The 16,722-nt window shown below is 35.9% G+C and overlaps 1 protein-coding gene across 1 annotated transcript; it reads right to left on the reverse strand.

Annotated features, from left to right (window-relative positions):
* Positions 1 to 8,947: 8,947 nt before the first annotated feature.
* LOC125837634 (uncharacterized) lies at positions 8,948 to 9,475 on the reverse strand. Its single transcript, XM_049516726.1, has one exon. The coding sequence runs from the start codon at positions 9,473 to 9,475 to the stop codon at positions 8,948 to 8,950; it is 528 nt and encodes a 175-aa protein (XP_049372683.1).
* Between the last annotated feature and the right edge of the window lie 7,247 nt (positions 9,476 to 16,722).

Here is a 16,722-nt window from a genome sequence, read left to right on the forward strand (position 1 = left end):
TACTCTTGGACCGATATAGAACCTTGCCTCACATTCATGAATTCCTGAGCCTTAGACTCCCTCAACTCTCTTGGGAAGAACCTATCTTGAAAAGCTTCGATAAAACACTCCCATGTCACAAGAGCAGCATTCTCACCCCTGTTGTCTTTCCACTGTGTAAACCATATGTGAGCCACATTCTTAAACTGGTAGGACGCCAACTCTACCCTATTATTTCCTATCACTTACATCACTCTAAAGATTTTCTTGACCTCATCAATGAAGTTCTGAGGATCCTCACTAAAATGCAAACCTAGAATCACAGTTGGGTTCATCCTAACAAAATCATGGACCCTAGCTGCCGCTAATCCACCATTTCCATTTGTAGGAACTGGAACAGGCTGATTGTTCTAGTTAGCTACACTTTGAGCCAAAAGTTAAATAGTGTTCTAAAACTCTGCATTCCAACCTCATGATCTAGGACTGGAGGAGCTGCGTTAGCATTGCATGCATTAGCATTCATGGGGTAAGCTCTACGAGGAGGCATGATCTGAAAACACATAATGATGGATTAGACGGGAGATCATACGAACGCACGATAAGAATATCAAGAAAGTGAAGTTTTTCCTAAAACACTTTGTAGCCTCCCCCTAATAGGTGTGGCTCACTACACACTCATGAAAGGTACTCTACTTAGTGCGACTTTTCAGACATCCTCGGACTCTTGAACTTAGTGCTCTGATACCAAGTTTGTCACACCCTGAGGCTGCCCCCAGGATGCGGACACGGGACCTAGGATAACGAGTGAACCTAAGCTAACCTTGCTGGCAAATCATAAGCATACTAAGATAACTAAAATAGAATAATTATGTGCGGAAGCTTAAAACATATCATACAATGAAATTATGGGGGATACCCATTCTAAATCTGAATATATAAACTGAATTTAATGACAACTTAAAGATCAAACTCAAAATAAAAACTGAATCTAACTATGTCTGTATAAAAGCCTCTAAAAGACTAGAGATGCTGAGACATGCCCCCAGCTAACTCTAGCATAACTGTAACTGAAAAATAACATGTCACTCGTCCTCGAAGAATGAGGACTCACCACTGATGCTACTGAACTGGAGATTGGGAACAGATCTATGTGTGATTTGAATGTTGAGGACATGAACCTACATTACAAGAAGATGTAGCACAGAGTATGCGTCAGTACTTGAAAGGTACTGAGCATGTAGGATAGGATAAAGCTAAATAAAACATATAACTTAACAAAGCATTAAAAACAATGATATAATCTGAACATGAGGTAAATATTGAAATATGCTGAAAAGTGAGCTAATTGAATGCAAATAACCAAATACATGACATGCTGAGACTGAATACTGAACTGTACTGATAATTTGGTCAATGCACTAGAATCTGACTATGGGAGCTACTGTTACCCGACATAAAACCACGAGAGCTATCTGTGGAGTCTGATGTATCGCCCCATCGAGAGGACCCAATATACCTTGCCAAGGGTATAAAGGCATGACTGGCGTGATCACTAAAACTGAGGCCCATAGAGGGGACTTATCCTATGGGGGCACGTAGTTCTAGGACTATGAGGGTGACTAACCCTTAGTCCACTCGGTATTAAGCTTACTCCCAACTGATTATGTAAACAACACATTATAACTGAAATTTTGTAATACTGAATAGCTCAAATACTGACATGCTAACTGAAAATGCAACATTAATATACTGATAATGAAACATTCTTAACTGAGGCATGTATATATGAAATAACTGACCTAGCAAGTGTAATTCATGAACTAAATGAATCTACACAACTAGGGTTTTAAGTTTCATGCAAGAACTAAGCAACCATTATACGAAAACATGATAATCTAATTTTGATTAGTCTAACAACTGAATCACAACACAAATATGAAATTCTAGAAACCCAAGGTATAAGCATGATGTAGAGAATCAAGAATTTGACTGAATTCTAGGGACCTAATGGGTGAAAGGAACCCAATAGTGAAATCTGACATACCTGGTGACGAAATGCACGGAGAGATCTTTCTATTTCGAAGCTAGAACGGAAAAAAACCTTGTTGCGTTCTTGAGAAGGTTTGGTAGACTCTTTTTCCATTTTCTCGTTCAACTTGATGAATTTTAGGAGAATGAGTTTACTAGGGTAAGTTTTAATGAAGTTACTAGGCTAAAACTGAGTAAAATGACGTAGTTTAGGGGTCCAACGCATAGGGAAAAGACCAAACGACCCGTGACTTAAAAGATGTCAGGACCAACTGACGGATTGACCGACGGTCCGTGGACTGACCCACGATCCATCCTGTCAACTGTGACAAGCTTCAGAGAATGGAAATCTGGGGTCTCGATCCACGGACCAAGACCACAGCCTGTGGTCTGACCTACGGTCCGTGGGTTCGTATCTAGGTCGACCCTTAGATATTTTCTGGACTTTCTGATGAGGGGGTTGCAGGTGGTCAACCACGGACCCCACCTACGGTCAGGAGGTTGCACTATTGGTGGCACCTGCAACTTCTGATTTCTGCATTTTTTGGTCTGTCTATAATATGGGGTGTTACACAAGGATTAAAGAGGCTAGAAGAGAACACCCTTGCAACCCAAGAGACTAGACGTAAGATCCACATTGGATCCCAAACAGTATAAAAACATCCCGTGCCAATCTTACTTTTTAGACTGTCAAGTTTTTTTATTCATTCTCTGAAACAGTAATCGACCAGTGAATACCATAAGTCGACTATCTAAGAAAGAGAATAAAAAAAGAGCAATGCACCCCCCTCTTGCACTTTTAAACTTAATCGAGTTTCTTCTCAAAGAACTTCAAAAAGTGCCACATCCAAAGTTGGTAGATATTCCCTATTAAGAATACTAGCATGCAAATACTCGAACTTAGGCCTGAGTTTCATTTGAAATTGTACTATCCTAGTCCTCTTCATTGTAGCCATGAAATCCTTTGATCCAACCGCAGAGATAGAGCCAGCAAAAACCTAATCTTGCTCTGCCCATAATGTGGTAATAAAAAATTAAAATAGTGAACATTTTTCTCACCTTGTGTAGATTCGGTAAGTAGTCTTTCCAATTTGAATTCTCTGGCCAAATATTTTTGGTTACCGAGTATATGTAGATGACTCCACATTTCTGGTGCTTTCTCAAACAATGTCAGGTTCATAGCTATATCAACAGAGATAGAACTTACTAGTCATGTGATAATTTTTCCATTGTCAGACTCCCAAGCTTCTTTTTCTTTTTCTTATGCGGGTACATCATTTGATCCATCCAGAACTCCAAGGAGGCCCTTGCCTCTAATGAAAACTTTGAAATGGAACTTCCAAACCGGAAAGTTATGCCCATCAAATTTTGTTGACAAGGTATCTCGTGAATTCTTACAAAAAAAAAGGCTCTTGATACCAAGTTGAATAATCATCTAAACTTAGAACTTCAGAAAAAATGAAAGAATTGCAATATCCTTTCTTGATCAAACTGTAGGATTAACAAGAGATATATACAAGGATTAAGAGTCATAATTGTCTGCTGATTTTAAGCTAGTGATTGTTAGCCATAATGGGAGATCCCTGATTTAAGGAGATCTCTCATTTGGGGTTGATTTGGGGATGATTAATAAAGTAAAGTCAACATTCTTAAAACTTTTGTCCATGTCCAATGTCCAGTATAGAAAAATGTACTCAAACATCTCAAAAAATGGAATCATCAACATACCTACAACAATCTCGTCATGGATAATCTTTTTCTTGATTTGCCATGGGTTATCCAAATTGATTTTTGAGGCAGGGTGTAAGTCCCTTATTGATAACGCTCAACTACACTTCATCCAATCCTAAGTATAGGCGGCCGCTAACAAGTATAAATCCAACTAAGAGTTGGGGTCGATCCCACAGGGAGTGATACAGTAAAGAATTTGATCAAGAAGTAAAATGGTATTCTTGTTTGTAGATATAGACATTTTCACAACAATAAAGTAAATGACAAGGTTTTGACAATTAATGAATTAGAGTAACCAAATTAATACTACTAAAATCGGAAATGAACAAGTAGGGAAGGTTTCTTGGGAGTGTGATAAATTGAATGCCAAATTCGTGTAATGGGTGATTATTATTTACTAAAAGTCGTTGAATCTCACTGGGTAGGCTATGATTTGGGTGCAATAGTCATTTCTAAATCACGTATTACGAATCAAGAAAGTTCTTTTTGAACCTCGACAAACACAACACAGATTAACATCCATTTACCTTAATCAATCTATTTTTTCAAGCTAGATTTGTAAGATTGTGTTTAGACCCACTTTCTCAAGCTAAATCGGTAACAACACAATCACTACAGTCATCAACTAACAACTTAACTCTAACATTTCTTTCTCAAGCAAGTATACAGTACTAAGCTAGGATTGCATTAGCAACTACAATTCTTCAATTAAAACACAAACTATTAATTGAACCCACTTCAAATCAACAATGAAATTAGTAAATAACAACACCCATTAGCTAATTAATGCATCAACTACATAATCACATCCCCAAGAATGGGGGTTTTAGCCAAACATAATAAAGAACAAGAAATCGTTACCAACGAAGTTTTCCATCAGTTTGGGCAACAATCTACGAGTCTCCAAATGCTCAAGAAGCTAAAATTCCAACAAACCCTAAATCTTTACTCAAAAGTGTAAAAACAATGTATAGGAATGTTCAAGATCAAAAACACAAAAGTGGACAATATAGGAACTTGCAAAAACTCTCTCTAACTTCTTTCAAAATTCAATTTATACGTTCCCAGAATTTCAGGATGGAGGAACTCGGTGAAGTAAGTCGGGCTTCACCGAATTGATCGGCGATGTGTTGATTGTCCCTTTTATCGCTTTCTTGGATTGGTCTTTCACTATCTCGTTCTGCAACTTTAGGTGATCAAAATCAACCTCGGTGATCTGTTCGGCGCGCCGCCGAACCACTCTCTTGGTCTCCAAATTGGTATTTTCAATGGGCTAGTCTTCTGTAACTTTGGGTGAGCTAAAGGTCCACTCGGCGACTCGTCGAGTGACTTTGGCGAGTGCCAACTTTGCTTTCCTTCAACTTTTTTAGCTTTTTTTCTCATTTTTGCCTCGTAATGTCCTTGCCTTGGTCTTTTGCCTTCCTTGATACAAATTAACACTTTAACATCAATTATGAGCATAAAATAGGCATTGAGGAGACTAATTCTTTCAGCATTATGCCCTAAATGAGTCAAAATCCCTGACTCATCACTTATCTCCACTAGTTCTCGAGTCACTACATGGAAAGTTGGGAGTTATTAAAGAAAAGAATATTCATAGAAGAACATCGCCCTGATAAATTACTGAATGCCAATGAAGGAATAGCATAAGCAGGGATGTCATTTGAGGTGCTTAAACATCTGGACGGATGCAAAAGCTCTTCCTTCGTCATTTTCATACCTCTTGAATCTAGAAATTCTGGTGGTTGATTTGCCCAAAGATGTTATTCATCATGACAAATTTTTCCTTCTTTTGGCACGTGTTGGAGAACTTACTATGTAGGTATCCACTCTTGTTTGCAACTTAGTGGAGAAATCAATCAGTGGAAAAAATTAGTGAAATAAACTTTGTAACTCTACACTTACTGAAAAACTCAGGCGGTGAATAACATATCAAAAAGTTTACTATAATCTAGTGCATGGTGACATGCAAAGCTACACCATATGATAATTGATGATTATTCTGGCTTTGAATTAAATGTAAGTGGACACAAAGTTAGAGAAATTGAGAATACTATGGGTGTGTTTGGTATGAAGGAAAATGTTTTTCATGGAAAATGTTTTCCTGGAAAACAAGTTGATTTTTGACTTATTTTCTCATATTTGGTTGGTGAGTAGAAAATATTTTCCGAAAAAGCTTTTTAGTGTTTGATTTATGAATGAAAAATATTTTTGAGAAATATCTTTTATTTTTACTAGAGTAGAAAATAATTTTTGAAATTGAAAATATTTTTTAAAAACAAACTTAAATTTTTTTTTGGGGTGGGGGCTGGTAGGAGGGTGGGTGGGCTAGCGGGGGCGGGGGGTCGAGGGTTGGGGTGAAAAAATAAATTTTTGAAGTTGAAAATATTTTTTTAAAAAAAACTTAAAAAAAATTTGGTGGGGGGGTGCTGGTAGGGGGTTGGGTAGGGGTGAAAAATAAAATTTGAAATTGAAAAAATATTTTTGAAAAAGGAACCTAAATTTTTTTTTGGGGGGGGGGGGTCTGGTAGGGGGTGGGTGGGTGGGGGGTCGAGGGTAGGGGTGGAAAAATGAATTTTTGGAATTGAAAATATTTTTGAAAAACAAACTTAAATTTATTTTTTTTGAGGGGGGGGGGGGAGGTGGTAGGGGAGTGGGTGGGTGGGAGGTCAAGGGTAGGGGTGAAAAAATGAAATTTTGAAATTGAAAATGTTTATTTAAAAACAAACTTAATTTTTTTTGGGTGTGGGGAGGAGGGGTGGGGGGGCTGGGTAGGAGTTGGGTGGGGGGGTCAAGGGTAGGGTGAAAAATGAAATTTTGAAGTTGAAAATATTTTTAAAAAACAAACTTAAATTTTTTTTGGGGGGGGCTGGGTAGGAGGTGGGTGGGGGGGTCGAGGGTAGGGTGAAAAAATTAAATTTTGAAGTTGAAAATATTTTTTAAAAACAAACTTAAATTATTTTTTTTAGGCAGGGGTGACGAGTTGGGTTGGGGGGGGGGGGTCGAGTGTAGGCGTGAAAAAATAAAAAATTGAAGTTGAAAATATTTTTTAAAAACAAACTCAATTTTTTTTTGGGTGGGGGGAGGGTGATCAAGGATCGGGATGAAAAAATAAAAATTTGAAGTTGAAAATATTTTTTAAAAACAAACTTAAATTTTTTTCTTTTTGAAGGGGGGTTGGGGGGCTGATAGGGGCGAGGGTAGTGGGTGGGGGTAAAAGAATAAAAAATTGAAATTAGAAATATTTTTTAAAACCAATTTTTAATATTTTTTTGGGAGGGATGGGGGTAGGGGGTGAGGGTGGGGTAATAAAATTGAATTCAAAAACAAGCTTTAAAATTATTATTTTTTGGGGAGGTGGTTGGGGGGCTGGCTTGATGGTAAAGACAAAATAAATTGATTTTTTCAACAAAAAAGTAATTGTAATTTGAAGTTGGAAGAGAGTTTTGGAAAATGTTTTCCTTAAGTTTTGAAGGGAAGTCATTTTCCTTAACTTTGAGGAAAATGAGTTGATTTGGAAAACATTTTTCAAAACATTTAACCCAACCAAACATGAGAAAATTGGAAAACATTTTCCGGAAAATGTTTTCCTTCATGCCAAACACACCCTATCAGGAAAATGTTTTCCTTCATACCAAACACACCCTATCACCTCAACCTTTTATGTTTGGAAGACGCAGAGGAATCTTTTCCCATGAACATGGAATTAGAAATATTATGGAGATCCCAAAAATATTGCTTCATCAAAGTTAATCACACTGTATGGAAGAAATCAACTTAAAGATTCAACCTTGATGATTAAGAAATATGTTGTAGATATGATGGGAGAAGACAAACTTGGGGTAATCTTTTACAAGTGAATTTGTGTGTGAAATGAGGTCCTTATTCAAGTCATGTTAGGTCTTTATTTGTATGCATTTTTTGTGATTATATCAACTTCAGAAGAATGACCATTAAGACATTGAATTTTACACAAAAATGGACACCGTCTCTTTGATGTTACTGTTCATATTTTGTTAGATGAACCATTGAGAACTACATTAACTAATGCTAATCCAGACACTTGGTTACTAAAATTCAAGTACAAAACAAATTCAGATAAGAAAAATCGAGGAGTGAAAACGATAGATGATATCATCAAATTCAAGTAAAAATGCTAAAAAGGTTCTATCAAAAGTAATATACAAACTAAGAAAGAATATGCTTGCTTTAAGACCTTTCAAGAATGATACTACAAGATATTTTGGAAAATTGTGATGAAACAACTTGAATTATCACAAGAGTTAAGCTTTATTGACATTTCAAGAGTTGAAGTTGCTTCAGTGTTGAGGTTGCTTCTAACTGCTACTATTAATTGTATTTTAAATTTGAGTAGACAGGATGATAAAAACTATAATTAATTTATGAAATAACCTTCTATATTTGAGAATACTTGAAAAAGATGGGAGGAAACCAAATTTGTTTCTTAAATTATTTTTTATGAGAATGAAGATGTTTTATGTTCATTTGTACACAATGATCTAAGATATGATTCATATGACTACTGATGTTAGTTTAACTTATGCTACGAAAAAGTGCAGACTAAAAAAAGCAAGCTAAGAGTTTCCCTCGATTATGCAGAAAAATTGAAGTAAAGACTTGAATGAATATAGCCTTATTCTTGTGCTAATGCAAAAGCTTTCAATCAAAGGATTGAAAGATTTTAGACCCTATATTGTTACAAAATAAGTTGTCTTAAGTTAATAATTTTTTGTTCAATTTAGTAATCACATTCCTCTATTCAAACTTGCCCCAATAGTTTGTACTCTTATTTGCTATAGATATCGTATATATTGCACTCTATTGTATGGAATCCATCAACTTAATTCATCCCTGATGATTAAACAATAATCTTTTACCATTGAGTTTATGGAAGAAATGAGGTCCTTAATTAGGTAATGTTAGGTCCTTATTTCCAGGCATTTTCTATGAGGCTGACAAAGATCATAAAAACTACTAAACTATTACACAAACTTAAAACAAAACTATAACAATAGGGGATGAAACACAAGTACAGAAAGGGAATTGTGCAGACTAAATTAGGAACTTCAAGAATTCCAATTTCATAATTAAGTCTTCAGCTATTACAGTTACATGAAAGAGTAATACTAAACCGAAGACTATGATAGCATATATGTTATTTATGGTCCTAAATTATTGGACCTTTCCACTAAGAGCCAACCTGAGAAAGCAATTTGAACACTAGACTTGAAGACCTAGGATCCCAATAAAGCCCAATTTCATCACCATCACCCAATCTTGGACCATTAAACAATTCGATGCACCAAAGAGAAAAGTCATCATTGGGCAACTTCCTAAACCAAACACTTCCACCTTCATACTTCTTAGGGACATTCTCCTCAGTTACATCCCACATGTCAACACACACATTGCAGCCGTTCACCAAACTTTTGGCCACATCCAAAGTCCAGTAACGAAGGATGTACTCAAACATCTCAAAAAATGGAATCATCAGCATTCCTACAACGATCTCATCATGGGTAATCTTTTTCTTGATCTGCCATGGGTTTTGCAGATCGATTCTTGGGGCAGGGTATAAGTCCCTTATTTCCACTAGCTCTCGAGTCACTTCATACGGAGTGTTGTTAATTTTGCAAGCTTCTTCCTCAGCTTTTGATGGAAAAAAATTGTAGAAGAAGGTTTTCTTCATGCTAAGCAAGGGCCTCTGATCAGACATTGAAGAAGGTGAAAAAAGATACAATTCTGAAGAAAATAAGACACTGAAAAAGAGAGAGGCGGTAACACCTTATAAAGACAAAAATTAGGTTTTCAATTCCAAATTTGAGCGGGAATCAGAGACAATTATTTCTATTTTTAAATTTTAAACTTGTTTCTTAAGGGAATTATGGAGAAGAGTTATAAAATAGGAAAAATATGTCATTTGGCATTTAAATTAAGGATAACAATTCTGAGATTGTTCTCTTACCTGAGTGTGGACAAAAAAAGAGTTTAACTAATATCCATCTACGGTCTAGAAATTTTAACGCGGTCAAGTAACTAAATGGGAAAATATCCAACTTTTTTGTCATAGTTATTAAATCATTTACACAACTGTCAACCAATCTTTTCTTACAAATACAAGTACATAAAAGCAGACACATATTTTAGAATATAATTTTGACCTCTCAACCAAAATACAAGACTAATTCGTAAATCACGAACCTTAGAAAATAATTTGAAAATTAACTTTGAGAAATCATGATATAAATATAGCCTAATTTCATCATCAACTCCCAATCTGCAATCCTTGATCAATTTTCTTATGGATCGAGAATAGTCATCATTACTCAACTTCTTACAAGTAAAATTATTATCTTCATACTTCTTAATGTCATTCTTCTATGTTATATCCCTCAAGTCAACAAAAAGTTCATTCCCATTCACAAAACTTCTTGCCAGCTCAAAATTTCAGTATGGAAGAATATGCATAAACGTCGCAGAAAATGGTAGCCACAACTTTTCAAAAGTACTGAGTTCTTCCTGGGTAATCTTTTTCTGATGTGTCTCGCGGTATTCGAATCAAATATCAGGGGAGGGCCTATATCTATTAGCTCTTGAGTCTTTACCCATTATGTGTTATTAACTTTGAAGACTTCTTCTTCCGCGTTTGATGGAATGAAGTTGAAGAGAGTATATATTTGCAGGTCATTATTTTGATAAACGGCTATTAATGTCATTTTTTTCTTATTTATTTGGCTGATCTATGCAAATAGATTACTATTTAGAATTTGTCTTTATGTGAACTTTGTTCAAAATATAACCCTTGAGAAATTATCCTCCCAGATATAATGTCTTCTCATATATTTTTATCACGCTTCGAGCCTACATCCTGGACTGGATTGGCACTCAAAAACCATTGATGGCCCCAAGCGAACCTTTGGCCTGTCAAGACTCTCAGCGGAAGACTTTAAGCTTTAATAAAAGTAAACAAATGCCACTTTACTCAACTATCTCAAAATAACTTAGAATGTTTTAAAATTAAGGGTGTGTTTGGTATGAAGGAAAATGTTTTCCAATTTTCTCATGTTTGGTTGGATTAAATATTTTGGAAAATGTTTTCCAAATCAACTCATTTTCCTCAAATTTAAGGAAAATAACTTCCCTTCAAAACTTAAGGAAAACATCTTCCAAAAATCTCTTCCAACTTCAAATTACAATTTTTTTTGTTGAAAAAATAATTTATTTTGTCCCTACCCACAAACCAGCCCCCACCCCCCATAAAAAATATTAAAGCTTCATTTTAAAAATGTTTTTAACTTTAATTTGTTTACCCCACCCTCACCCCTACCACCACCACCCCCAAAAAAAATTATTAAAAGTTATTTTTAAAAGATATTTCTAATTTCATTTTTTTATATTTTTTCACCTCCCACTCCCTACCAGCCTCCCCACCCCCCAAAAAAATTTAAGTTTTTTTTAAAAGAAATATTTTCAACTTCAAAATTTCATTTTTTCACCCTACCCTCGAACCCCTTCCACCCACCCCTACCAGCCCCCCACCCCCCAAAAATAATAGAGTTTATTTTAAAAAAATATTTTCAACTTCAAAATTTCATTTTTTTTTCACCCCTACATTTGACCCCCCCACCCCCTACCAGCCCTCCACCCCCCAAAAATATTTTAAGTTTGTTTTTTAAAAAATATTTTCAAATACAAAATTTCATTTTTTTCACCCCTACCCTCTACCCCGCCCACCCACCCCCTACCAGCCCCCCACCCCTTCTCCAAAAAAAATTTAAGTTTGTTTTTAAAAAATATTTTCAACTTCAAATTTTTACTTTTTCACCCTTACCCTCGATCCCCCCCAGCCCCCCTGGAAAAAAAATTAAGTTTGTTTTGAAAAAATACTTTCAATTTCAAAAATTATTTTTTACTCTAGTAAAAATAAAAGACATTTCTCAAAACATTTTTCATTTATAAACCAAACACTAAAACTATTTTCTACTCACCAACCAAACATGAGAAAATAAGTCAAAAATCTACTTGTTTTCCAGTTTTCTAGGAAAACATTTTCCTTCATACCAAACACACCCTAAACATCTAACTAGCCAAAGTGGCAACTCAAGTCTTATAACAAAACAACTAAAATGCAAAGACTAAAGAACTATAGCTATCTGTCTATGAAGCCTCTAATACTATAAGGGATGTCGGGACAAGACCTCCCATCATCCCAACAACTGAAATGATAAAGAAATAATAAAATGATCGTCCGGAAAGCAAGAAGGCTCACTAAATCACTCTGAAATGCTCAACTGGATCACCGAAGAGCTGGGTGTTGATCCTGGTTACTTGTATCTGCATCGAAAAATGATGCAGACCAAATCGCATCAGTACATTGAATGTACGAGCATGCGAGGGGAATTCTAAACAAAATGTAAGCTTGACTGGAATCTGAAGGAAATACTTACCTCAGCTTTACTCAAGTCATGGATATTCAACTCAATGTAGAAATAAAACAACAATAAAGATGTAGTTTATAATAAGCATTTAAAACGGTAGATAACATCTCGAAGTATTAGAGTATACAATTACATCTCAGTTGTATATAAGAATACAGAAATAAACTTTGTTTGGGAGATTCTCTAATCGAGAACCATCAATATGAACTATGTTATGATACAATGTCTCACCCACGATGCCAGAATTGTCCTATAACTTGCCGAGATATAGAACACCTCAACTAAGTGGATCCACTAAGCTATGCTTAAAAGCACTAAGGAATCATCTAAAAAGTATGATCCTTTATACCACGTTGGCTACATGGTTTATGGAGACTTGAGTTATTATGAACTTGTCTCCATATCGGTGCTCAAGACTACTCCCAAAATATACTCAGCTCATATGTTTAAAAACATAACTTTTTCTCTGTGGTTTGAGATATTACTCAGAAACTAACTCAAAAGCTCTCTTAAAAATCGGTGTTTTATCTGTTGTTTAAATGTAAAAACATTTACTCTTTGGGAATACTTAGTTCCCATATAATATTTTAAAGAAAATGAAATTCACTCTTACTCAACTCAACTCAATGCTCAAGTCTTAAAACAAGTTTAAAACATTTGTAAAAGACTTTTGAAAAGACTCTAAGAACTCTCAAAACTTGACTCTTAACTTTCCTTGAATTTGAATTTATGGATTCAAGGTTATGATTCATGTTTATGGATTATTTCTAGATATTTAGAAGTCATTTATAAAATTAGAATCGATAGGAAGTGTTATTACACTTTAGAAGGACACAGACGGGATAAACGATGAAAAACGGGTTGGGGCAAACGTCCAGGCGCAGGGCGCCAGCCTCTGAAGTTCAAAGACTGGTTTTGGGCACACTCTTGGAGCGCCGCCTCAGATCTTCGGGCGCATAGGGGGTGCGTCGCCCTAGACCTCCTAGCGCATCGCAGCCCCGTCGCCCCAAACCTCCCCAGGTAACCCCGACGAATTTTTCAACTTGTTTTCTGATCTTAATTCGACTAAATTCAATTATTTTTCTCAATTTATCTTTAGATTCGGTTACCCAATACATGTACCCAAGAATCTAACTAAAAAAAACTCTTAAAATCGATAATACTATCTCAAGATACTCATCAATCCCAACCAAATTCAAGAATGAAGGCAATTTCAAGAATACAACTCAAGAACATCAAATCTTCAACTTTTAGGATGAAAATACACTGAAACTAACATGATTGGTGCGTGGGGGAATGAACCCAATGCTATGTGAACTCACATACCTCTTTAGGGATCAACCCTTGGCAAAATCCGCACGAAACCTTCAAGGACTTTACGAAATCTTGACCTTTCCTCCTCCTTTCTCCTCTTGAGTTCTTTTCTCTAAAACCCTAGCGTGGAATTTGAGTGCATAAACTTAACCAAGTCCAATTGGTCTGAAACCTATAAGAAAAAGGTTTTCCAATCCTATAGGACAATATTGTCCTTTTCCAAATCTTTTAGGACAAAGGGTCTCCTATACTAATAGGAATTATAGTTTCCTAATATAAACAAGGAAATAATTCGAGACATAATTAACAGATTTTCCCCTTGGCTTGAATTCCTTTCCTCAATTGAATTAACGCCTCTATGTCTTGCTCTCAGCCTTCCAAAGGGCTCATTGAGTACAACTCACACCAATTAAGTCTAGGCAATGCCTATTCTTATTGGTCTGGAATGTCTTGGGCATTAATTATATCTTCTGGATTATTATGTGTAGATACCTTTTTCACATCAACAACCCCTTTATAAATAACATCTCGGATAAAGTGATGTTTGACTAACTTTTGTCCCCTTGGAAATGAACCAAGCTTCCATGTTTTGATTCTTTTGAAGAGACTCAATCTATTCATCCATAGCACCAACCCATCGATATACTTTTGAACTAGAAATAACTTTTTTATAGCTATTAGGCTCAAGCACATCAATGGTATCTGCAATTGATAAAACAAATTCAATAAAATTTGCATATCCTAAAAGACTTTTATCAACAACGTTCGTGAATCTCTTATGTTGGTTGATGTAACACCTCAGATTTGAAAAGAATGAAAAATGCAGATTTAAGTTGCAGATATGACCTACGACTCCCACTTACGGTTGATAAGTGCATTTACGAACCGTAGGTGGCATCCGTAGATGAGGGGAAAAATTATTTTTTTATGGTTCGCCAAGAGGGTCTATTGTTTAATGTATGAGTCGTAGGTTAGTCTTGTAGGTGAGTTCTAAACTTAGTTAGATTTTAAAGTTTAAACTTGGACTTACGGTGGCCATGTACGGACTGTAGGGAGACCAACAGGCCGTACATGGGTACCGTCATTGAAGGTCTAATATTTAAGTTCCCAATACTTGACCTACGGTTCAACAGGACAGTCAGTAAGTGGACCTACGGACCGTAGGTCGAGTTGAGAGTTATTTTTTAAGGGATTTTGGTCTTTTTCCTAATCATTTTAACCCTATACTACGCCGTTTAGCCTTCTACCCTGAGCCTTATTAAAAAACCCCAAATTACGCAATTCAATTCATTTTTCTAAATTTCTAAAAAGTTGATCAAGTTCATCCTCTAAAATATTTCTCTCTCTAAGGAAGAAGAAGAAGTGTAGGGTTTCAAGAACAAGTCTCCAATTCTCCATTGATTGTGGGCTTTGAACTCCATAGTATGATAGTATTCACCTATTGAGTCCTTTCCTCCATGGGGTTCCTAAATTCTCCAATTTTGTAAAGCTAGATTTCCCCAATCAAATTAGGGGTTTTATTCAATTGTCATGGGTTCCTTTCAGCAATGATCTATTTGTCTTTTTATGCATGAATTGAAGCAATTGCATGTTTTAAAGTTAAATCCCCATGAACCCATATAAAATCCATGATTTCTAGACTATGATCATATGATGGGGCTTTTGAACTATGAAGGATGAATTTATGAAGATATGCATGCTCTGTATGAAATTGATGTAAATAATTTAAGATTTTCTTTGAGAGTGAAGCATTGATGTTGTTGTTGTTGTGAAAAGATTTTCTTCGATGAACGATTCATAGGGTTGAAAGGTTTTCTCAACTAAAACTTTGAATCAAGAACTAGGAGCTATTCTAATGAACTCTAGCTTGGATTGGCTAATTGATGTGCCCTTCCATGTCTGATAATGATAAGATAAGTTAAGATTAATGACTATTTCATGGGATTTATGCTTAGCACCTAGAGGATATCAAGATGGAAGCTCTCTTGTAGTAGAGGCTAGGTTTTTGGTAGCAATCTCCCTATCCCATAGATATGTGCCACCATCAGTTTGTCTTAGATAGACATTAGCTAGTGGATCCACTTAAGCTAGAAGTTTATGGTACTTACCTTGGCAAGTAAGGACATCTCTTTTTGGTGTGGGATAGACACCGAATTCCATGTTATAGATCACATGGTCTATGTAGGTTAATGGAAAACTTCCCACAATAATGAGCTAAGGTTAATTTAGAAGCATCTCACACATGTTTTAAAGATAATAGCTTGCATTGACCACGATTACGATTTTTGTTTTCTAACCTCTTTTCTTATGGTTTAGCTTGGTCATTGCATGTCATGTTAATTCTTTTTTAGCATGATTTCATAGTTCTTTTGCATTTCCATCATACTTGTTACATTCTATGTACTATCACATACTCTTGCCTACATTGTTTCACTAATGTAGGGTTAGATGGTTCTATTCCGCATATTCATGGCGAGTGACCCCAAATTGAGCTTTGAGGATCGGTGAGTCCTTATGTTCCGAGGACGGAGACTCTTTTATTGCTTTCATGTCTTTCCATTTCAGATTTTTGTATGTGATGTATGGGTAACGTCTCAGTCACTCTTTGTTAAAATAGATGTCTATGAGACTATGTTAGACTTCCACTAAGTTTTGTCAACTCTTATGATTTGAAAAGTGTCTTTTGAACTCATAATTTCCATTATCTTGTATGATGTATGCTAAGTGGCTTGTGTAGGCCTCCCGAGGTCCTATACGCCATGTGACATCTAGGGTGTACTTTAGGTCGTGAAAGTCGATCACTCTCTTTTCCCTACATGCTGCAATACTATATGATTGTTGTTGTATACGTGCATTATCATCTTGATTAATGTCTTGCACCTCCTTCACTTCTAAACTATTAGGCTGAGGTACTAGAGATTCAACTTCCAGCTCTATGCTTAACACTGTGATCTATTTCTACTATTGCCTTTTCCTTCTGATTGTCTAGTGAGGCATATTCATTGAATGTCACATCGATGCTTATAATTAACCCCGAAGTCCTTTGATCTATACACCACAATCTATAACCTTTCGCTCTAGTCGCATACCCTAGAAATATGCAATTTTTTGCCCCCGACTCAAGTTTTCCATCCCTTACAAGTGCATAATCAAGACAACCAAATATTCTTAAATTTGAATAATCACCAGGTGAAATAGACCAAACCTCAAA

Source organism: Solanum verrucosum, unplaced genomic scaffold, assembly GCF_900185275.1.
Source record: "Solanum verrucosum unplaced genomic scaffold, falcon-dt-bn FXZP01000156.1, whole genome shotgun sequence".
Lineage (NCBI taxonomy): Eukaryota > Viridiplantae > Streptophyta > Magnoliopsida > Solanales > Solanaceae > Solanum > Solanum verrucosum.

Bases quoted from the DNA above. Each gene is read 5' to 3' on its own strand.
- LOC125837634 (XM_049516726.1), bottom strand. From the start codon at position 9,475: ATGTCTGATCAGAGGCCCTTGCTTAGCATGAAGAAAACCTTCTTCTAC.